Genomic DNA, 21585 nt, shown 5'->3' on the forward strand with positions numbered 1-21585 from the left:
GTGGTTGTATGTTTAAATACCCTCATAAGAGCGTGTTGATGCGCATAACATGAAGCGCTAGATAGGTCTTTATCGGGTTAGATCGAGCTATGCTGGTGGCATTGGATTCAGCCCCCTTGATGTCCACCCGTGGACGGGCAGATAAAGTTGGGGAAGTGGCCAATCAGCGACGTCCAACTCAGCCTTGAGGAGCGGTACATTTGACCCGAAGCGGTTAGACTGCGCAGCCTAATAACCTCAACCTGGTTGTTTGGGGCTCTTTTTTTGCTTCTTTTCCGTTTTTGGTGTAATACGTTATGAGTTCATAGCCTTCCGTGGCGTACTAAATACTAGACAGACACGTTCCTGAAGGCCTGCAGTGTCCGTTTTAAGATCCACGCTCCGCTTCCCCCACTCAGGTCTTTGCCCCGCTATGCCGGGTGTCCCAACAGGTCGGGCCTGTGACGCCTGTCGCAAGCAGAAGAAAAAGGTACGTGCAATAAAATCGTGGCACGTGTTTTCATTCCTAATAACTTGTCAAGTGCGACGAGAAACAACCTGCGTGTGCACGATGTCTTCGTCTGAAAGTGAACTGTGTGGGGTCTGGTCAGCAACGATTCAAGTTCAAACAACAACAATTTTCCCCCAAGTCAACACAAAGCGGCCAAATGACTCTTGTCCCGATATCAAGATCAACAGAAGACGAAAAATATCCATTTGAAATACCCCGCACATGTCCTGGCAATAGTATGACAGCATTGACCAATTTGTTTGTCGGCGCCATAAAACGATCCACAGACCTCCGGTACAATATGTGGTGGTCCTTCGGCCTTTTCCTAGAAGATGTACCCAGACGACTTGGCATTAATGAAGCACTTGATCGTGCAGTTGACGCTGTGACCATTGCCCATGCAGGCTTCTGCACCCGCCAACCAGTTTCCGCTGAGGCACTAAGCAAATATTCACATGCGCTCAAGACCCTGAGAGTCTATCTAGACGACCCACTTCAGGCGAGTTCCTCTAGTACATTATGTGCCGTGATGATACTTTTGATCTGCCAAACATTCATTGGGAATAGCGGGCAGCTGATATCAGGACATGCGCAAGGGGCCGCCAGCATTCTACATGCGCGAAAGAACTTTGGGCCACGCGACGACTTTGAGCGTAAACTGTTCCTCTCTTTACGGGGCAGCGTGGTAAATCATTCAAAATTCTTTTCACTTTCCGAACACAAGCTGATCACATACCTAAGTTATTCGAGGGTTTATACAATGATGCCATCGACCTGAGCTCCGAGGAGTGGGATACCTTAGTCAAGAATGACTTTGATCAAGACCAACCCGAAGGCCGAATTTTGCGATGCCTAGCACAAGCCCCAGGCCTAATCAAACGCGGCAAACGAGCTATACGCGACGGTGAAGATTTAACACCCTTGGCAATGGAAGTCCGGCCAATATACGAAAAATGCAAATTGCTCCTGGGCGAATTGAAAGCACGAACAGTCCAATTTGAAACATCAGAGCTCAGTACTATGACAGGAACCTTCATGGCCCGGATCTTGCGAGCGCATTATCTCCGCACCTATGGAATTGGTCTCGCGATCACGACAGTTTTCAATTGCATCCTTCAGGTACTGGATCCCATTGACTATGCCTGTAGGGAAGAATCGAGATCTCTCATTAAAGATATTCTCATACATGCTCAGGAGTCCAATATGTACAGACCTGTTGGAGCAGGATACGTGATAATGTGTTTATCAGCAGCATGGGCCGTTACTACAGACCCCCAGCTGCGGTCAATGGTGGAAGTGGCCTTGATTGACTACCATGGTGACTTTGTGACCCAGGATGGCGTGAATATACCCCGAGAGTTGGAACAGGCGAGCGAGAACTTATGGCTTGGATCGACTGCTCATATCAGTGCGATTTTTACTCCCTGAGAATCTGAGAATATAGAGCTCTGCAAGATACCCAATTAAATTTGTTACATCTATTCTTTAGTTACTAATTAAGAACGGTTACGAGATAAGCCGGAGTCCGCTCCCGAATATCACGAACAATGCCGGGATATCGGGTCCAGCCTCCGGCGTCAGCCATCGGATGCGCCATTCCTCAAAATATCGGATCATGGGTCCGACTCGGACATTGATAGAAGCTATATGAAGGATGTATGTTGCCTATCTTCTTGTAGCTACTCAATTTTTCCATATCATTATCTCGTTCTATAGCAAGATGTTCAAATTTGGCCGTGTTATTCCTCAAGTCCGTTCATGCAGCTACCAGCCATGGCGTTGCAACAACTTTATTGGATCTTTGGCACAAGCAAAGCCATACTCGTCGTCTTCAAAGATCACAACGTACTTCGGAGGCAAAGGGTGTGCTCCTCGTGGGTTCCCCATCATCTAACTAGATATATATTACCAAACTAATGTACTAAAACAGCCCGACCCGGTGTTCCTTATGTATGTACACCACAGAATAATCAAATCTTTCTCTCACCTAACATAATCCCCAGTCCCCTGCCGCTAAAGGAAACGGATTTGTCTTTGTGTCAGGCCAAGTGGCCGCCGACAGCAATGGCACATATCTTCCAGTCGAGGCCTCTGTCACCGAGAAGACACACAAGATGATCCAGAATGTCAAGAGCATCCTAGAATCTTCTGGGTCCTCCCTAGATCAAGTTATCAAGGCCAATGTAAGTGAATTAAATCCGGAATATAATTATATCAATATCGCCTATTAGGAATGCATGTTAACAAGGTCAGATTATCTTTGTTCACTTGGATCGGGACTATGAGGAGTTTAATGAGGTTTACAAGCAATATTTCCCTCATAATCCAGCCAGAACAAGTGTTGAAGTTAGCGGACTGCCCAAGCCTGCTGATTTGGAGATTGAGGTAATTGCGCTAGCGGATTAGGGTCTCAAGGATAGGAATTATATGATAGAGAATAGAATGCTCTAACAATCCACAACATTATAAAAGTAGATAAGAAGTACTAAAGCAATCTACGTTCATCCATCTTGTCTCCATTGAAACCAAGCCCTTTTATGAAAAGTTTGTTTTGTTAATTAAAACAGATTATACGCCGATATAATTGTTTGCCAAAATTAAAAGGTCAACAAAGACGAATGAAAACGGGGGCAAAAGCACAGTTAAGACAACTAAATCCAAGGATGAGAGAGATAGTCTCAAGCTCTGGGTATCAGGCAGCTAGGGTCTTATTGAATTTTCAATGGTAGTAAAAGGTGTAATTCATTTATATAAGATCAAAATAGAATAAGAATACTACCTAGGCAGACTCGTGGCTCATATCTTTCAGATTCAATTGGTCTATTGGTCTATTGTTTTACTTTCCTATTGATAGCCATAATGAAATCAAGTATAGATTCCTGCCAATCCATCCTCGGGGACAATGTGAAGTGTATTCAAAGTGAGAGACGCCTGACAAACAAGGCCACTTGACTATCAGGACCATCCTCAGTTCTCAATTACTATTGTCTACCTTTTTCTGACTTCTTTCTCACTTTCAATTTTCACTACACTTTCACTCAGATCTCATCTTAAGCTTTCTTCTCAAGCTTTCTTCTCTCCCTTTCAATCCTCCTTTCTTCCAATCTCACATTCTCCACGTTCAATACTTTGACCTTGCCTCTCACCACAGCAACCATGGCGCTTGGTCACCTCCCCACAGAGATCATCCTCATGATTGAGAGCAATCTCGACTCTCACAAAGATCTGAATGCCCTGATTTGCACGAGCACACGCTTTGCCCTCATGTTCGACGAGAAACTCTACAAAAAGAACTCGGCACACCAGCATGACTATGTGATCTTATGGGCAGCTAAGCGAGGCCTCGCTGGCACCATCCACAAATGCCTGAAAGCCGGTGCCAAGGTCCAACGACGAGATCGATTCGGATCTCATTTGGCCGATCGTGATGCCCCCGAGTCTTTGAAAGTCATCCCACGACACCCAAAATCACACCCCCTGACTGCAGCCGCCGAAATTGGCTCGATGTCTTGCGTCCATCTTCTCCTTGCACAAGGTGTCAGTCCCAACTTTTTGGACGAACACTACGAAACTCCGCTGAGGCAGGCCGCAGGGAATGGCCATGTGCACATTGTTGAGCGGCTGCTTAACCACGATCCGACCCTATTCCAAGGTGCTTTCAAGCTCCGACGACCTCTCAAGATTGCCGCAGCTCGCGGTCATTTACCCGTGCTCGAAGCTCTCTTCTCTTTCCTCGAGCATGGTGATCGAATTCTCACCGTCAAAGATGCTGCACAGATCATCCTGTACGAGGGACTCTGGCACCGCAAAGAAAGTGTCGTCAGATATGCACTCAGGGAGGGTGCCGATGTGAATGACAAGAAATCAGAGTTCGTGTTGCGGTTTGCTCCGGATCCACGACCAGAGGTGTCACCCGATATGCCACGAGTCAAACCAGTCCAAGCAGACAAGCTTGGAGTGAAAGTTCGAGGAAATATCACTCCTGGATGGTCATCCCACATCCCAAATGCTCTATACGCTGCCCTCATCGGTGGTGATGCGGATCTGGTTCAGTTGGTCGTTGGTCATGGATTTGAGATGGCTCGGATTAAGCCCATGCTGCGAGACGCAATCTTTCAGAGAGATACCGAAATCATCAGAAAGATGAAAGACCTGGGGGTCACGGTCACCGCTGCAATGATTTATGAGTCTGTTGAAAATCAAGATCTGGCTTGGAAGGTTTGTATGAAGAAACAATTGGCAAAAATGGTGGAAGACCTAGGTCTCAATACTTGACCCGTCAAGTAAATTTGTTCTAGGTTACATCGAGAGATCGTCACGCCATGTACTTCTCTCCCAACAAAGCATTTGATCAACCGCATAATTGTCTTGAATTTTCGCATATCTTTACTGGTTGCCCTTTTTTTTATCTTCCATCTAGAATGTGAAGATCCAGTGGAAGGGCACAAAAATTGTAAAACAACAAAAAAATCATTTGAAGTGTGAGATGTATCGTTTGAAAATCCAAGTTCTCATTGTTACTATGAATTAATGAGTAGGCTCCTAAAATAGCTTTTAGTTTGTGCACTGCAAAAACAGAAACTAGGCCCTGACAGGCCTTATAAACCACTGTAGTCTGTTCTTGTAGTGGTATACCTTGCACGCTTTGAAATTGGATTAATAGCTCATCTATCGCTTTGGAAAGAGATAGCGGTGGCTTAAGTCATCCATCTATTTTTACTATTTATTCCTGACCCTTATCCAATATATTGATTGAAACAGACTTTGTATTCTGAGCCCGTTAGATGATACAAGCAACTCCATTACTCAGATCACCGCAAACTCCGCTATATATATCGCTAACAACTGCCCCCGAAAAATAATGAGTGTCGCGAAGAGCTTTTTTTTTTTTGACCCGCGGATAACAGGCCATAAAAGAGATACATGCTTGAAAAAGGGAGTCACCAGGTATTACGACCAAGCGGTATATCGCGGCTATATTATCATCAATCATACTATGAAACTACATGGTATGGACGAGGAGATATATGTACTTCAATACAAAAGTTATGAGCGAGAACAACGTTGGTATTTTAACTAAATATCAGATCCCCATTTCGAGTATTTCAGCACTGTATATTTAAACCCCTCCTCGTTTTGACACTGGGAGATGACTGTAGAAGTGTTATAAGATTTCATGGCCCTGCGAAACGGTGATCTTCCATGGGATGGTCGTGGTTCATCAACAGAGATAAACCCCCTTCTGCCGTCGACCATTGCATTCATTACCAACAGGTCCCATGGTTGTTCTGTGGGAAGAAAAGGAGAGCCAAAACTCCATTCCGCTTGAATCTTCGCGGTGTTTTCAGCGACATCCGCCTCGGCAGGTGGCGTGTGGATTTGGACAATGATGGATCCGCCATACGCGATTTTGCTTGCGAGGCTCTCTGCGTGGGATTTTATAGCAGCGAAATCGTCATCGCGCAAACTGACTAGTTTATGAACCGCCCAGCTTGATATATGTTAGTTCCTATAGTCAAGAGACAATTGGTTTGGAGAATGTACCTTGTTTCTTCGTTGCTGTCACCAATCCAATCTTGAAGCCAACCAGATGATGTTGTCAAGAAACTGGCACTGGATTCGCCAGACTGGTCCCAGGAACGATGATCACGTTCATTGATAGTCAAAAATTGCCCAGATTTTATTTTCGCTTGTTTTGAGCAATCAATCCAAATATCGAAATCGACGACTTCGGTCTGTTCGCCAGCCGTGTGCGTTCCGAGTAATTGTAGAGATATATTCGGTGGCGACGCTAGCTGTGCAACCAAGGAGGTTCCATGGTTCTGCATTATGGATATCATTCTACTTTGTTGGTGGTTATGCGAAGCCTTGTTGAACGGAATGTTTTCAAACGAGGGAGAGCTGGGAACAGAAGCGGCTCTCCGCTCATTTATGTGGTCCAAATTGGACAGAGATGACGCATGGTCTTTGTGGGCATCTTACAGTGCGCACTAGGTAGGATAATATGTAGTATTCATTGTAAAATAGACAATGATACGACCGGGGGCGGAATTGGCGTCCGACTGTGGGACCCCCCGATTTTTAGTGTGTGATGGCCCCTACAGCTGATAGCCGCAGATCATCCATCTCGACCAATCTGGTTATACGAGGCGATCGATCACCTACAGGATGGTGTCGGGGCGGCTATTCGTGCGAGCCTCTTCTTAAATGTAACGCATGCATGGGGCTGGAAATCACCTTGGGACCACACAAATCGGCCAGTCATTTCATGGCTATGTCTGCGGATATGAAACTTACGAGGGTTCGTTGTTAGAGAGCCCTGAAACTCTAGTTTAATGTCTGGTAAGGTAACTGCTCGTGCTACTTTGCGCACAATTAATATTTAGTGTGTCAAATACTGTAGTGAGGGGTTGAGACATTGAGCAGGGTATAGATTCCTAGTGCTGTAACCATGTAGGGGTGCAATACGACTAGTAGTAATATACGAGTCAAATGAACTCCTGGTCTAGCTTCTTTGCTATTTTGGTGTAAGCAAGTTGCTATGCAAATTTCTATAAACTGAAGGAACCAAAGAAGAGAAACTGACTTGATTCCTACCATAATGGAGAGCAAATGAAAAGAGAGAAAGAAAGGGAGATTAACTATCTGCCTCAGATGATATCACATGCTTTCCCCACAGTCGAACATGAAGATCAGCCAATCTGAGCTCTAACACAATGTACAGTATGACTTGTCTTGAGGCAGTATGGTGTGGGGGCTGAGAACCCTGTTATAGGTATTTTGTGAACTCATTGGCCCATCTGATTCCCTAAAAGCACCATATCCTCCTCTGAAGGAGGCCTCATCATCCATTCATCTTGAATAAGCTCGTACGAGTTGGGTCTTACTTCGGGATCCCAAGTTAGAATCTCGCGTATGAACCGCAGAAACTGGTACTTTTCCTCTCCGGGTGGGATGGTGGTGATGAAGTCCTCGAAAGAGGTTCTGGGGATTGGTGGCTCGGACACCCAGTTGCCTATATAGAGATATGTGTAAGCTTGACTGTCCTGAAGCCTAAAAATAAAGGCAGACTTACCCTGTTCATCAAAATACGTTGAAAACAGTGAGCTTTTGCGTATCATCTCCAGCGGTGGAGGACCCAGATATCCAATGTACTGGGCCAGTGCCAACGGAAAGACATACTGATTGTTCACCGGATCAATGGGGTTGAACAAATTCTTCCCTTCTATGAGCTCAAGTGTCTGTGGGGTTTGAACTAGACATACTATCACAAAGTGTATGTGTACTAGTACTTATCATACCACCGATAGACCACACATCAACAAGATGTTCCCAAGGCAGGCCCAACAGGATTTCTGGGGCTCTATATAAATTAGACTTCACCAATCTTGATTCCTCCGCCCTTCTGCCAGTCGCATTTGGCCGAAACCAGTAAGAATGGGAGCCCGGGAAGCTCAACCTTAGTTTCTCGAGACCTGTACACGGGAGTTGCTCCATGAGTCGCAATTATAGGGAGGCTAGGATCCTGAGACTCTTAGTCCTCAATTTTATTGAGACTGCTATTATCCTTGCAAGAAACGTGGTCGTTTGAACTGCCATAAGGATCCAAGGAGAAGATGCATTTCGGAAATGATTGATACAGGAGGTCTCTCCCTGAATATGAGAGTTGTGTGTCGATTTGTGTTTTGCCAAGCCTGAATGATAACCTTGGGTATGTAGTCATCATATCAGTCCTAGAGGTTTCCAATTAATACCCTCATCATCACTTTCCTGTCCCTAGAGATGTAATAAAGAGTCCCTAAATTATTAGAAATATCAGATAACCTAAGAGTTGAGCTACCTGCTCACCGTCATGATACTGTGATTCTGGAAATATCTACATCTTAGAAAGAAATTTCAAATACTTCCTCATACAGAGATAGATCCAAAGCATCTATCATACAGAGGCACTGTAGATGTTTGAAGTTGGATTGTCTGGATGCCTGGACACCTGATCGTAACGCGATTTGTTCTGCTTTGTCCACTGCCTATCTATTTTTTCGGTCCCTCTTTCTAATATTGCCCAACCTTTATCATCTCTCGTTTCTCGTCAACTCACTCCCCAACGAGCCCTAAGAATCTTCTTAGGTGACAAGGTGACATTATGGCATCTCATCATCTTTGCAGGAATACATTAGAGACAGGGGAGCACATGAATCTTGTCAAATGCGACCCTGATACTACCAAAAAGTCGAGAGGCCAAAATACCCGCTTGGAGGAGGAGCTCATAACGGCACCTCTATTCTCGCTCTCCGCTTGTGAGACTCTAGATACCGACCCTCAGAATACCGAGCACACTCTCAACGGAGTCCAAACTTTTTACCCACAATATGGACTGCTTGGTATGCGTAATCGCCCTTCCAGTGACACACTGACACAGGGGGATCTTGTGTACGCCAATGTGTCGGCACCTTGGTCTGCCTTCATCTGTGGTAGTCAAGGAAGTGGCAAGAGTCATACCTTGTCCTGTTTGTTGGAAAACTCACTGATCGCATCTTCCCCTGCCGGCAAGCTGTCGTCTCCTCTGGCTGGACTGGTCATTCACTATGATAAGTTCACGGCCTTTTCCAGCATGCAGCTGTGCGAGGCGGCCTATCTTCATTCTTCCGACATTCCAGTCAGAGTTTTGGTGTCCCCCACCAACTATCTTGCCATGAAAAAGGCGTACCAAGCACTGTCAGGCGGTTCGAACATGCTGAAGGTTCAGCCACTTTATCTGCCCCAGAAGGACCTCAACATTGGCATGATGAAAACCTTGATGGGCATCGGCAACAGAACCGAGCAGCCTCTCTACATTGAAGTATGTCAACACACATTTCATCCATGCTAACAATGTACTAATAAACTACTCACATAGGTTGTTATGAAGATTCTTCGGGATATGGCCATTGCTAATCAGGGCAAATCCGGCTTTAACTACGCCGCCTTCAAACTTCTGCTCCAGCGAGAACAATTCTTAAAAGGCCAGCTCATGCCTCTCAATATGCGGTTGGAGGTCCTTGAATCCTTTTTTGAGCCTGGATCTATGCCTGGCGCAGGTGCCAATACATCAAAGGAAAAGGGTGCTGGTGATGTCTGGAGTTTCCCCCCAGGCACTTTGACCATCATCGATTTGAGCTGCCCATTCGTTGGCCAAGAGGATGCGTGCGCTCTGTTCAACATCTCTGTTTCTTTGTTTTTGAAGAACCGTCAGGATACGGGTCGCCTTATTGCTCTTGATGAGGCACACAAGGTTCGTGTACCTCCGATTTCTTGGATCATTCACCTCATTCCATACTGACAATTTATTTGATTGTAGTTTATGACTTCAACCTCACCCGAAGCTGCAGATCTGACTGAGACACTGCTATCTGTCGTCCGCCAACAGCGACATCTGGCCGCACGAGTGATGATCGCAACACAGGAGCCAACTCTTGCTCCGGCCCTTCTTGAGCTTTGCAACGTGACGATTATCCATCGATTCTCATCGCCGGCTTGGTTCAAGGCAATCAGGGCGCATATCGCCGGAGCCGGGGCTCAGGAGGTTGGTACAAGCACCAAGGCTTCATCGATCTTTAACAAGATTGTTCGTCTGCCGACTGGAGAGGCTTTGGTATTTTGTCCAACAGCCCTGTTAGATATCGTGAAGAATGGCGACCAGGAGAATGATGAGTCTTCAAGTGTTACCTCTTCCAGTCGGTCAGACACTCCCGATAGCCCGTTCTCTACAGATAGCGCTCAGGTTGCGACAACCGAGTCTAGTTCCCATCGCGTCGTTCAGCTCGGAACGGCATATGCCCACATTCGGGTGCGGAACAGGATCACCGTTGACGGTGGTCGCAGCATGCTCCAGCGTTAAGGTGCTCCCTAGGTTGAAGTGGAAATGCAAGGTGCATTTACTGTGCATGAAAATTGCCCGCTCTAGGTTCAACTATCTAGAAGGTGAATTTTTACGTGCTACCTAAAAGTGACAGGTGATCAATACAGGTGCTTGAAATTATGTCTTTGTTTTTTGTATGCAGACTTGTTCCTGTATCTGGTCACTGCGTAGAATAGAACTAATGATTCACAGTCCATTCGTAAGACGAATAGCCTGCCATGGCTCCACCCACTCTTGTGTTGAGATTTCCTTACACATTCCATGTCATTCTTGAGATTTAGTAGAATGCTGACGACGACTCTCCATTCCAGAACCCCAAGCAGAGACTATTAACATCAATATGTTAGACAAGACGCACTGCGAAGCCAAACGCAGTTTAGCCTGACAGTGGTGGAAGTGTCGGAGAGCACAAACAGACGCTCGAGACCGATCGTGGACCTTTTATTATCACAGTCAAGACAAGAATCTGTCCCGAAAAGTGACCTGGATACCATTTGGATTATTTTAATCTCTCCCAGGAATTGTCCAATGAATGATGTTCCGACCTTGTGTTGATGCTTCGTGCAACTCCTTATGTACCCCAAAAGCCCCTCATAGGCAACCATTTTGAAATGTCAGAGCCTCTCCAGAGGCGAGATTCCCTTTGGACTAGTCAATCTAAAAGAAATGAGAAAGTAATTGTTTACCGTCTTCGTCTCATTTTCGTGCTGTGGACCGGGAACTGGGTTGGAAATGTGAAACACCTCTTCCCTTGGCTTTGTCCTACTTACACTCATAACGACCAAGAGTACACAGAACCCAATACTCCCGGTGTGCTTAGACCTTTTGGAGCTATTGTCCTACATCTAGCAAGTTATTGAATGTAGTAGGAGTCAAAGATTGTAAAGTAGTGGATTTGAATAAGCTTTTGGTACGTGTCTAACTCAGTGATATATATAGTTCCATATAAGGCAAGCGATGAGGGATATCCAATATACATGCAAGCTCTAAGGAAATTTCATAGATATATGATTGTTTAATGCATTATCGACAATAATATGCCCCCAAAGAGTTGATCATCTCATGAATCCCTGATATTCGGCATCAAATCTAAACGGGCCGCAGCAGTCATCCCAGGGTCCCGTGCCCTAACCAATGACTAATGTTGCGCTGAATATACGTATGATCAGGAAAGGTAGTATGGAATCTTTCCATTGCAATACGGACAGGAAATATGACGCGCGGCCGGTCAAAATTGGAGACGTTGTACATCATGGATTCAATCGACGAGAAATTGCCATCTGGGCCAAAAATCAAGTTGCAAGCTACGGAATCAACAGTCCCTCCTCTATATCCCCTGGACTGCAACATAGTAGTAAATCTACATCACGGGAACAGGAAAATGTGGTCCTCGCCAAACTATTTTGTACTCCGACACAGACTTGGGAGCACGAGGCGTGATGGATCAAGGCACCACGGCAAATCAGCCCAAAAATAAAGAGTACCATTGGAATTTGAGAAGACCCTGTGAGAGATACAGCCTCCTACGACTGTCGTAAGAGACTATAAAGTATCACGTTCCCATCTTATGTTGCCCCTGGCTTTGGTTTCCTCCAACCTCAGGAATATTATATTGTGGCCCGACCTTCCACGATTGACAATTATTTCATCATATTACTTCACTTGATATTGGTTATCACTGAAGCCAATCAATATGCGGATTAACATCATCTCGCTGGTGGCTCTGGCTGCTACAGCTGCAGGTATCGTTGTATATCTGGGAAAATACGAATCAATCTAACTGTTAAAACAGGTCTCACTGTCACCTCCCCACGGATTGGTGAAAAGATCGACCCGGATATGCCCCTGACGATTAAGTGGCAGGCTGTCACGTAAGCTAGTTGTCCAAGATGCTTAGCAGCGTCTCACATACACTGGTACTCTGCTAACCAAAAATGCAATATCAATAGAACGGACCCAGAGACCTTTAGCATCGAACTTGTCAATCAGAATGTCTACCCTCCGACAACAACCATTGTTGCAGAAGATATAGACACTTCCAAGGGCTCATACACCGTCAAAGCCAAAACTTTTACGGATGTCGATGATGGGTAGGTCTAATCTGACTGCATTACCTTTGAGCTACTGACCTAATAATCAATCTAGAAAGGGATATCAGATCAACTTCCTCTCTCCGACCAGTGGCATTCTGGCTCAGTCTCAGCAATTCCGAGTCACTGAGCCTGGTGAAATTGCTAGTAGTGCTAGTAGCTCTGGTAAGGAAACCAGTACTGCGCTTGAAACTTCGTCCTTGATCTCTTCGTCAACCAGTGATCTCACTTCTTCGGCTCTTTCTTCCTCGACTGCTTCCTCTTACCTGTCTTCGACTGCTACTCACTCCTCCATCAGTGCGTCTACCCCTACCTCGTCCTATTATTCTACTGCTTCATCTTCTATTTCTACCCCTACAACCTCTTCTCTTATAACTAGCTCTTCTGCAAGTGCGTCTACCTCTTCCATTTTCTCTTCTCTCATTCCAAGCTCTACTTCCACCCCTGAAGAATCCTCAACTTCCTACACTTCTATCTTGACTTCTACCTTGACGCTTACCACTCCCACTTCTTCCTCAGTCTCTTCTACATCTACACCTTCAACTTCTTCTTCCATTACACCAACTTCATCCTCTATTTTATCCACCTCTACTACCCCGACTACTTCTTCTTCCATTACCACTTCTTCTATCTCACCTACTAAATCCACACACCTCCCTACCTCGACTATCAAATCAAGCACTATTTCTTCCTCTATCACATCCCATTCTACCCATATCTCCACTACCCCTGGTTAGTAAAAGGCGGAAAGCGCGGCTTCCGAGACATCATTTTGCTTTTCGTCCACTACATTGAGGAAACATCAACTGACTCTATCAATATAGTTTCAACCATTTCCTCCACTAGCTTGTCCACCGCAACTCATTCGAGCACTACTTCGACCACCACTCGCAAGACAACTTCGACTACAACCTCCACTGCTACCGAGTCGGCTACTACCACCTCCAACGCTGCTGCCATCCTCATGCCCCCTGCTGGTAGTCTGCTTCTGGGTCTGCTCGCTCTGGTCCTTTAAATTCCCAGTATTGGTCAGTCGTGATCCGGCTAAGAAATTGGCTAGCTGGATATCCGTGAGCTTAGATATATGAGGTGGAGATAGTTTTGGTTATTTGTGGTAGTTCCTTTGGACAAATTCTATTATCCGTTGGAGGAATTGTGGAAGTGGGGTTACTTTACTAGTGATGATTTATTTGCTTGATGATGTTGATGTTGATGAGTTGGTCTATGGACCTACGATATGCCCCCTTACATTAATGAGAAATGCGATAATGCAATGCCTATTTTATATTTTGGAATTATACTGTCGATTATATCTTTGAATTGGTTATTTCTTTCTGTGTATCAAATCCCGCTGCTAAATAGGGAAAGGAAAGAGGAAAATATGGGCTCGAAGCTCACTTCATCAGTACGAAAGCTGAAGCTTCGAGTGCGCTCTTTTTGGTCGGGTTTGCCGTCGATTGTTTTCTAGAAGAATATAAATTATGGCCCTTACGAATAATGTATATGTATAGATTGATAAAGGTAATATAGACATGAAAAGATATCATAGGTGTTAGAAACGAAAAAGCCACGCTAAAAGACTGAACCCCCCGATTGGTAACCTCCAGGGCTTCCAAGATTGTTAAATCGACTTCGATTACATGGTACATTTAGTAGGAGTGTCGAGTCAACCTCTAATAGAAAAGTGGACTGTAACTCGCAAACGGAGCATCATGATTTGACGACGCTGTCGCTAGGTCGATCCCAAGTGCGGATATGGCCTGTGACAAATGTTAGTATTGTTTGGCTGCAAACGACAAACAACCTCAATAAACACACCTTCAAGAGAGGAAGTCATAATGCAATCTTTCTGGAAGCCAAGCCAGCAGATCGGATCTTCGCCGACGATTTTGGACTATGGGTCAGTCAGTATTTTGAAGCTAACAATTTGGGTGTCAATCAATGCTTACCATTATCGGGGGCAAAAGAGCAGTTCGAGATCGTGGCTCGACGGGGTGACTCGCCGTGTGATCGATATCTTCGTTGAAACTTTCGGTTTGATTAGAGTCCGAGCGCACACGGTTGTCGCCGCTGTCTGCACGGTGGCGGTTGGCAGTTTGTGAATTTGGCACTACGATGCTGGATCGATTTCGAGTTGAGGCGTGGTGTGCCCGCGGGCGATGGAGCATCCCAACGCTGAAATCCCACAAGAGGAGGCGACAGTCGTCACCAACACTGCCGAACCGGTATGTCTTCTGGTCACAGCGCCAAGGGTCGAATGCAACCGACGAAACCCAGGAGTTGTGTCCTTGACATCTGGCAACAACCTTGCGCTCGGGGAAAGACCAAATCGTCAGTAGATCATCCTGGCCTCCGGTTACGATGTATTTGCCATCCGGAGACCAGCAGACACAGATCAGGCCGCCATAGTAGCTACGGAATATATCCAGTATCCTAGAAAGCGTTAGTTAGGAATAATTCGGTTCTCTTAGCATTAGGCAAACATACTCCTCTTTCAAGTAATCCATGAGCCGCAGCGACCCATCTTCGAGAACCACGGCCAGATGTCTTTGATCTGGCGAAAAGGAGAAACTTGAGATTTTCTGGTTTGCCATTTTCCAAAATGAGACAGGATTGGTCTTCTGATTCTTGGAGTTCACAGACTTAAGGATGTCCAATGGTAACCGTCCAAATTCTTGTTCGGAATGGCCGTTCGCCTCGGGGGTGAAAAGGGCATCCTCCTTCTCCTTATCGTACACAACCAGCACGCCATTGGCGTGGGACGCTATGAATAGGTTCTCAGACCCAGGAAGCCACTTAATGTGGGTAACAGGGGAGTTGTTGATCACGCCATTCTTGTTAATGCGGGCATACTTCTGCGACATGGGCTCATACCAAATGATGTCGCCCGCAGAAGATCCCATCACAATGTCCAAATGTGACGATGTCTTGGTAATTTCGTTGATATCGTGACAGAGCATGTGGGCCTTGGTGAAGAGAACTTTGGTAAGATGCTCCTCTTTCGTAGGCGAGCTGAGGTCAAGCCATTGGAATGCTCGGTTGATATTCGCAAAGGCAAAAATACCGTTCGAGTCACGGTCGCCCAATCGCTTGGCAGATGTCTCGTGGGTAATGACTCGCGAAACGAAGGAAGAACTGCTCTTGATAATGTTGTTCTTGGGCTTTCTTCGCTTTGATGCGTCCTTCGCTGCCACCGGCGGCGCCGCAAGCGCGGGGTTTCCATCTCCAAATTGGGGAGCCGTAACACCTGACCTCAAGAACGTCGGAGGCTTCTTCCGAAGGTCGAGGGTAACAAGGGATAGCTTTACGCCAGTGGTCGGGGGCGTGGGTAGCGTCGCAAGAGGGTTCGGGTTGATGATCGGAGCTTCCGATGGGTGGGGAGGTGGTGTGGCGAGGAGGAGATCATCCTGGAGGATGTACGTTCCTGTAGCAATATAAAATGTAAGCTATCTCTGGGATTCTGAAGGAATTGGGACATTTTGGGACATCAGCGATCGCTGAGCACACATACCCTCGCCGACTTGCAATGGACACCCACGCTCCGGGTGGGTAATGGTATTGTTCGTTTCCACGACAGGGACCGCCATACCATTTGCTGCCCCCGCCGCATAGGCGACAGGGATGGTATAGCGCGGAGGGGGAGGGGGAAGGACGCTGGTGGTGGTGTAAGCAAGTGAAGTGATTATCTGGTACTTGAGAATTATGCAGTTCTCTCAAATAAGGTTGATAATGGTGAGAAAACAAGCCTCGGCTTGCAGATTGAAAACAGAAAGGTATTGGAAGAAGTGGGTAAGTAAAGAAAGAGCGTGCTTACAACATGATTAGACGTCACTCGCACTGGGTCAATTTGGATTTAGGCTGAGATATGGTGTGACCACCAGCGCAACCTTGGATCAGATAAGGGAAATGCGCAAACTTTGCCAAGTCTGTGATGCAATTTATTCAAGCTTCCCTCTTTCAGTCTTATATAACGATATTTGCAAGCTCATATGTGTTGGAAATGAGTGATGAACAAGTTGCAGCGATAGGGTCGCAGGGGGCGACAGCAAGTCAAGGTGCGTAACAAGCCCAAGGATCACGGGTTTATATATGCACTCGATGAGATGTGTATAATGATATCAGGGTTCGAGGTTCGGAGGTTGGAGATGTCGAAAGTACAAGTCGAGGCGCGAGAGGGGGAAGATCAGCAAGGGAAATGATGTCCGGGGTAACGTTCGAGCGGAGAAGAAACCGCGTGCCTGGCGGGGACCGGCTTAACTCCGGCTAAGCCGGCTATGTACCTGACTAAGTATCATGATTGAGAGGGAACCTTGGAAGATATTTAGATCATTTTACATTTATTTGCACATTAAACTATGGGGTATAGTATAGAAGATGAACGAAGACCCTAATTGCCACTACCAACTCGTCGCCAGATCATCACCGCAGCGGCACCCGCACAAACCACCGCACCGAGGGCAATTCCCCACGACATCCATTTGCCCTCCACATCCTCTTCACTACGGGGGAAAGCGGTGCTTGGCTCCATGGCAGCCTCGGCAATATGGACAAATACCTCCTGGATGGAACTCCACGTAACACTCACATGGAGCGGCGGACTGGGCATGTTCAGCATAGCTGTGTATTCATGAGGCTGATGTTCGGCTCGCTGGGTCGTCCGATCCAGGTCAGCCTTGAGGGCAACGAACACACTGGGGAGCTCCTCCAGATGAGGATATTTCGCCAACAATGCAGGAATGTAGGAAAATGAATCTGGGTCTGAGGAATCATACGTGTACGCAATCACGTCGCACTGATCCAGCAGTTTGGACTGGTTTTCCAGCAAAGCAGGCTCCAGCTCACCTAGTTCATCCAAAATCAGGTAGCACTGTTTCCCGCCCGGAAGCTCCACAGTGTTCACTGCAGTGCGTGGTTGGATAGTAGGGTGATAGGTCGTGCTGAATCCACGGGAAAGAAGTGCGTCAAGAAGGGCCGATTTTCCGGATCCAGGAGCACCCAAAACATGGCATTGAACAACATTCCGTCCCACACGGCCCGGGCGGCGACGTTTTCTTCGTGGCCGTGTGACTTTTAACGCCGCAGTAATAGATTGATCGCTTTGGTCGGAGGGCTCGAAGCCCAGGTATGCCAAGTATTCGAGGGTAGTTTTGGGAGACAAGAAGGTAGTCATGCTCCACTGAGCAAGCCAGCCTTGCAGTGTTACATGTCCTGCCTCATTGCGAACTGTGGAGGATGGGAATGAGCCGTCGGCCCATGATGCGGGCAAGCCCGGGGTAGGGGCAAACAAGGATGCAAGTTCAGCCTCATTCAAGCCTCCGTCATTATCCTTGTCGGATAACAGAAAGAGGTTCACAAAGAATCGATAACCTTCGGGTGAGAGTTCAGCAGAGGCGAATGGCGGTACTTCGAACTTGGGGTGTAAGAATTTCTCCTGCAGAGAAAGATTATCTGTGTACTGGAACGCTCGCAAAATAATCCAGACTGTTTCATGTCGCCCTTTTTCCGAGTATAATTTGTTCAGATGAATGAACCCTTTGCAGTCAATTCCCGACTCCGTAATCGAGTCTGGATAGGCTTTTTGAATGGTTTCCTTGATGTGATTGAGATCCGCTTCATTCAATGGTTTGGAAAAGCACCGGATTTGGAAATCCTTGAGCTCTGTATCCGAAAGATATCCATCGCGATCTTTGTCGCAGAGATAGAATATCCTTTGTAAAGCTGCTACCGCGGCGGGCTTCAAAGATGCCTCCTTAGAGTCGAACAGCGGCGCGATCGGGTGCGTGACAGCCTTTTGGCAGACGAAGAATGCTTCGTTGACGTTACGATGCTCCCGAGCACTCGTACGTATACACGAGTCGATTTCCTTAAATTCTGCCATCAAAGGAAGCATCTCCTCCTCAACAACTCGCGTCTCACTATGGCCAGTCGCCAGGTCCGACTTGTTGGCACACAGAACTACCGGGACATTGACACCCAACGAGCGGAAGTATGGCAACCAAAACAGAGCTACCCGCTCATAGCTATAGTGATCGGAATACACGAGGAGAATCACGTTACATTTCCGTATCTCTCGCGCGAGGTTGTTCCGTTCTTGGGGAAGGGCCGAGGTGTCGACGACGGTCGTAGTGGTGACATTTTCGGGGGTCCCGAGGGTGGGAGGGATGGTAATTTGGGGGAGGACCGGTTGGATTCTGTTCGTAACAAACACACCTTTGACGAGCGAGGTGATGAGACTGGACTTGCCAGTGCCCTCGTCGCCGCACACGCAAATGCGAACTGGATAGATTAACCGGTCAGCGGTGTTTCTAGAAGTGAGATCAATAACATACCTGATGCCATTTTCGCGTCTAACGAGTCACGTAACGATCATAATCCCACCGTGACCCTGAAGAAGTGTATGGGTGGATAAGTTCCAAGGTTCCGAGGTTGGATGTGACAATCGCGATACGATAACACCTGGGCGGTCTTGGCGCCTAGCCCTGGAGGGCATCTACACATTCTACAAAATGCTATACAATGGCTTATACAATTTCTCTACACATTGGGAGACGGTTGCTTTGGCTTTGATCTCTTTGTTCCATTTTCCCTTCCTTTTTTCTGATACATCATCAAGAAACTCCCAATTTGCCAAGCAATGCTCGTCTCGTTCGGCCACTTTTAAACACCGACACCAACGACCCCATAATTGCCCAAATACGTAGGACGTCAAGGTCTAGTAATCACTGAGGGTGTTTGATCTCCAATTGACTATCTACTTAGTTCCTGGAAGGTATCTCCAGCATTGTACTGTACCTAGCATTGATCCAGTCTCGTTCTGCGAGGTACGTCTTGAGCCTCCCAAGAACCGGAGTCCCGCTTTAGCCGTCTATCAGCTGGGGCCCACACTGACTAACCGTTACCCTCGAGACACCAACAGCTCCTCACTTCTCCCCATTTCTCCCTCCCCAGTCGACTTTTCGTTCGTTCTACCTCGATAGTCACCAGCCAAGATGGGTTTCGGGATCAACAATCCGCTGCCGGCGTCTATGGCCAGTACGTTTCATCGATGCCCAAAGCCCACTTCCCCGCAGTCGTATGCGGCATATCCGGCTGACAGTGGATTCTCTCTTAACAGGTGAATGCAAGAAGGCTGCAAAGATCTTGACATCATTCGTTGATCCTCGGCAATCATTTGGTCCCGACAAGGTCATTCCCCCTGAGATTTTGGCCAATGCAAAGGTAAGACACTCATTATGCCCCAGTTGGGAATATCCATGGCTAACACAGGCCTTTTCCCTTAGGGTCTCGCGGTCCTCACAGTCCTGAAGGCCGGTTTCCTGGGCTCCGGTCGGTTTGGCTCCGGTATCGTTGTCGCTCGTCTTGCCGATGGGTCCTGGTCGGCTCCATCAGCTATTGCGACTGCAGGTGCCGGAATTGGAGGACAGATTGGGTTTGAGTTGACCGATTTCGTCTTCATTCTCAACGATGCCGCTGCTGTTCGCACATTCTCTCAAGTGGGAACACTGACGCTGGGTGGTAATGTATCACTCGCTGCTGGGCCGATTGGCCGAAATGCCGAGGCGGCCGGCGCAGCCAGCACGAAGGGTGTTGCGGCCGTCTTCTCCTACTCAAAAACCAAGGGTCTTTTCGCTGGTGTCAGTCTCGAAGGCAGTATGCTGGTGGAACGCAAGGATGCCAACGAGAAATTGTACCGCAGTCGCGTCTCCGCGAACCAACTTCTCACGGGCACCGTTCGCCCCCCACCAGCCGCCGATGCTCTGATGCGCGTGCTGTCATCCCGTGCCTTCCAAGGAAATGCGCGGGGTCAGGGTGACTCCATGTACAATGATATTCCTGTTTATGACGACAGCCATGACGATGTGGTCTGGGAGGGACGCAAGGGCGAGGCTTACGGTCAAGGTGCCCAGCGTGCTCGATCTAATACCAATCAAAATGAGTATGACTACCGTGATAAGCCCCGCCGTACAAACACCTGGGCGGATGATGTTTATGATCGGCCTGCCTCGGGGCTTGGTCGTTCTGCGACAACCCGGGCCCCTGCCGGCGATTCATTTGATGGCTATGGGCGCAACCGAAGCAACACTGCGCCATACGAGGAGGAATATTCCTATTCGGATCGCAGACCTACCCGTCCAACTGCTCCTAAGCCAGTCTTCCAGCAAAAGACTGGTGCAGCCCAGTTGCGAGCAGATCAAGCCGTTGCCCTTTTCACATTCGATGCGGATCAAGAGGGTGACCTTGGATTCAAGAAGGGCGAAATCATTACCATAATAAAGCGGACGGAGAAGGCGGAAGACTGGTGGACTGGTCGCATTGGTGATCGCGTGGGCATCTTCCCCAGGTAAGAACTTGTTGCTTCGACTTTCTAGAACGGACGGCTAACACATTTGCAGCAATTATGTTGAGGCCTCCTAAGTTGATGCGCGTCCAATACTGATCCATGTAGCACACATTGTGATGAACTCTTGATGCACATTTATCCGGGACTTGATGAACATATTTCCCCCAACTCTTGCCCTACATATATCCTGGCGTAAACGGATTCGTCAAACCCTTTTCCATCCTTTCTTTCATTTACGTTAAAGTTGTTTTACATTCTTCAGCGTGGAGTTTCTCGTTCTCATGCTTTTTTTTTTCTTCTCTCGTTCGGGGGGGGGGGGGGGCTCAGGGATACTGTCATCTTGGATCTTTTCGGTTTTATGCAGAGCATTTCCCATCTGATTGTGATTTCCCAGAGTTTCTTCAGAGTTTATTCCATCTATGTTTCATAAGTTTCTTCTCAGTCTCTTAGGTTGAATACACCTTTCAGCTCCACATTTTGAGTTTGATACCATGGTTCCAACATCCAACATAATAATCCTATGTACTCGGGTCTCTTACTGGTTGAAATTGTTTGTATTATGGGCTGGACCTTCTCGTGTGGGTGCCTTGTGTGAACACTTGCATGGCATATCCAGCTATTGGCTCCGGTCCCCGGGGAAGATTGAATACAGTAACAAGGCGTTGTATGGAATCTCAGATCCGACCATCCATATAGGGTCATTATGGACAAAAGGATAGCTAGCGGCCTTTGCAATGGGAAATTTGTATTTTTTATATGCTTTCAG

The 21585-nt window shown here is 47.1% G+C and overlaps 7 protein-coding genes across 7 annotated transcripts; 5 read left to right on the forward strand and 2 right to left on the reverse strand.

The window, feature by feature from the left end:
* Positions 1-412: 412 nt before the first annotated feature.
* Positions 413-2896, forward strand: PEX2_014670 (YjgF/Yer057p/UK114 family; the record flags this gene model as incomplete). The annotated part of the gene is made up of 7 exons (XM_016738743.1): positions 413-469; positions 522-1175; positions 1232-1634; positions 1740-1898; positions 2004-2146; positions 2494-2673; positions 2744-2896. The coding sequence occupies 7 exons, from the start codon at positions 413-415 to the stop codon at positions 2894-2896; spliced, it is 1749 nt and encodes a 582-aa protein (XP_016602637.1).
* A 750-nt stretch (positions 2897-3646) lies between these two features.
* On the forward strand, positions 3647-4765 carry PEX2_014680 (ankyrin repeat domain-containing protein; the record flags this gene model as incomplete). The annotated part of the gene is made up of 1 exon (XM_016738744.1): positions 3647-4765. The coding sequence occupies one exon, from the start codon at positions 3647-3649 to the stop codon at positions 4763-4765; it is 1119 nt and encodes a 372-aa protein (XP_016602638.1).
* An 801-nt stretch (positions 4766-5566) lies between these two features.
* On the reverse strand, positions 5567-6330 carry PEX2_014690 (uncharacterized protein; the record flags this gene model as incomplete). The annotated part of the gene is made up of 2 exons (XM_016738745.1): positions 5567-5981; positions 6035-6330. 2 exons carry the CDS (start codon positions 6328-6330, stop codon positions 5567-5569), a joined length of 711 nt encoding a protein of 236 aa, XP_016602639.1.
* A 2351-nt stretch (positions 6331-8681) lies between these two features.
* Positions 8682-10367, forward strand: PEX2_014700 (uncharacterized protein; the record flags this gene model as incomplete). Its single annotated transcript, XM_016738746.1, has 3 exons — positions 8682-9329; positions 9387-9761; positions 9828-10367. The coding sequence occupies 3 exons, from the start codon at positions 8682-8684 to the stop codon at positions 10365-10367; spliced, it is 1563 nt and encodes a 520-aa protein (XP_016602640.1).
* Positions 10368-12081: 1714 nt separating this feature from the next.
* Positions 12082-13121, forward strand: PEX2_014710 (GPI anchored serine-threonine rich family protein; the record flags this gene model as incomplete). The annotated part of the gene is made up of 5 exons (XM_016738747.1): positions 12082-12130; positions 12181-12259; positions 12338-12478; positions 12534-12872; positions 12929-13121. 5 exons carry the CDS (start codon positions 12082-12084, stop codon positions 13119-13121), a joined length of 801 nt encoding a protein of 266 aa, XP_016602641.1.
* Positions 13122-14188: 1067 nt separating this feature from the next.
* Positions 14189-18817, reverse strand: gem1 (ERMES complex Ca(2+)-binding regulatory GTPase GEM1; the record flags this gene model as incomplete). The annotated part of the gene is made up of 7 exons (XM_016738748.1): positions 14189-14238; positions 14297-14372; positions 14428-14911; positions 14966-15902; positions 15990-16164; positions 16923-18754; positions 18808-18817. The coding sequence occupies 7 exons, from the start codon at positions 18815-18817 to the stop codon at positions 14189-14191; spliced, it is 3564 nt and encodes a 1187-aa protein (XP_016602642.1).
* Positions 18818-19467: 650 nt separating this feature from the next.
* On the forward strand, positions 19468-20893 carry PEX2_014730 (SYLF and SH3 domain-containing protein; the record flags this gene model as incomplete). The annotated part of the gene is made up of 4 exons (XM_016738749.1): positions 19468-19510; positions 19593-19696; positions 19759-20819; positions 20872-20893. The coding sequence occupies 4 exons, from the start codon at positions 19468-19470 to the stop codon at positions 20891-20893; spliced, it is 1230 nt and encodes a 409-aa protein (XP_016602643.1).
* Positions 20894-21585: the final 692 nt, after the last annotated feature.

Source organism: Penicillium expansum (assembly GCF_000769745.1).
Source record: "Penicillium expansum strain MD-8 chromosome Unknown contig44, whole genome shotgun sequence".
Taxonomy (NCBI): Eukaryota; Fungi; Ascomycota; class Eurotiomycetes; order Eurotiales; family Aspergillaceae; genus Penicillium; species Penicillium expansum.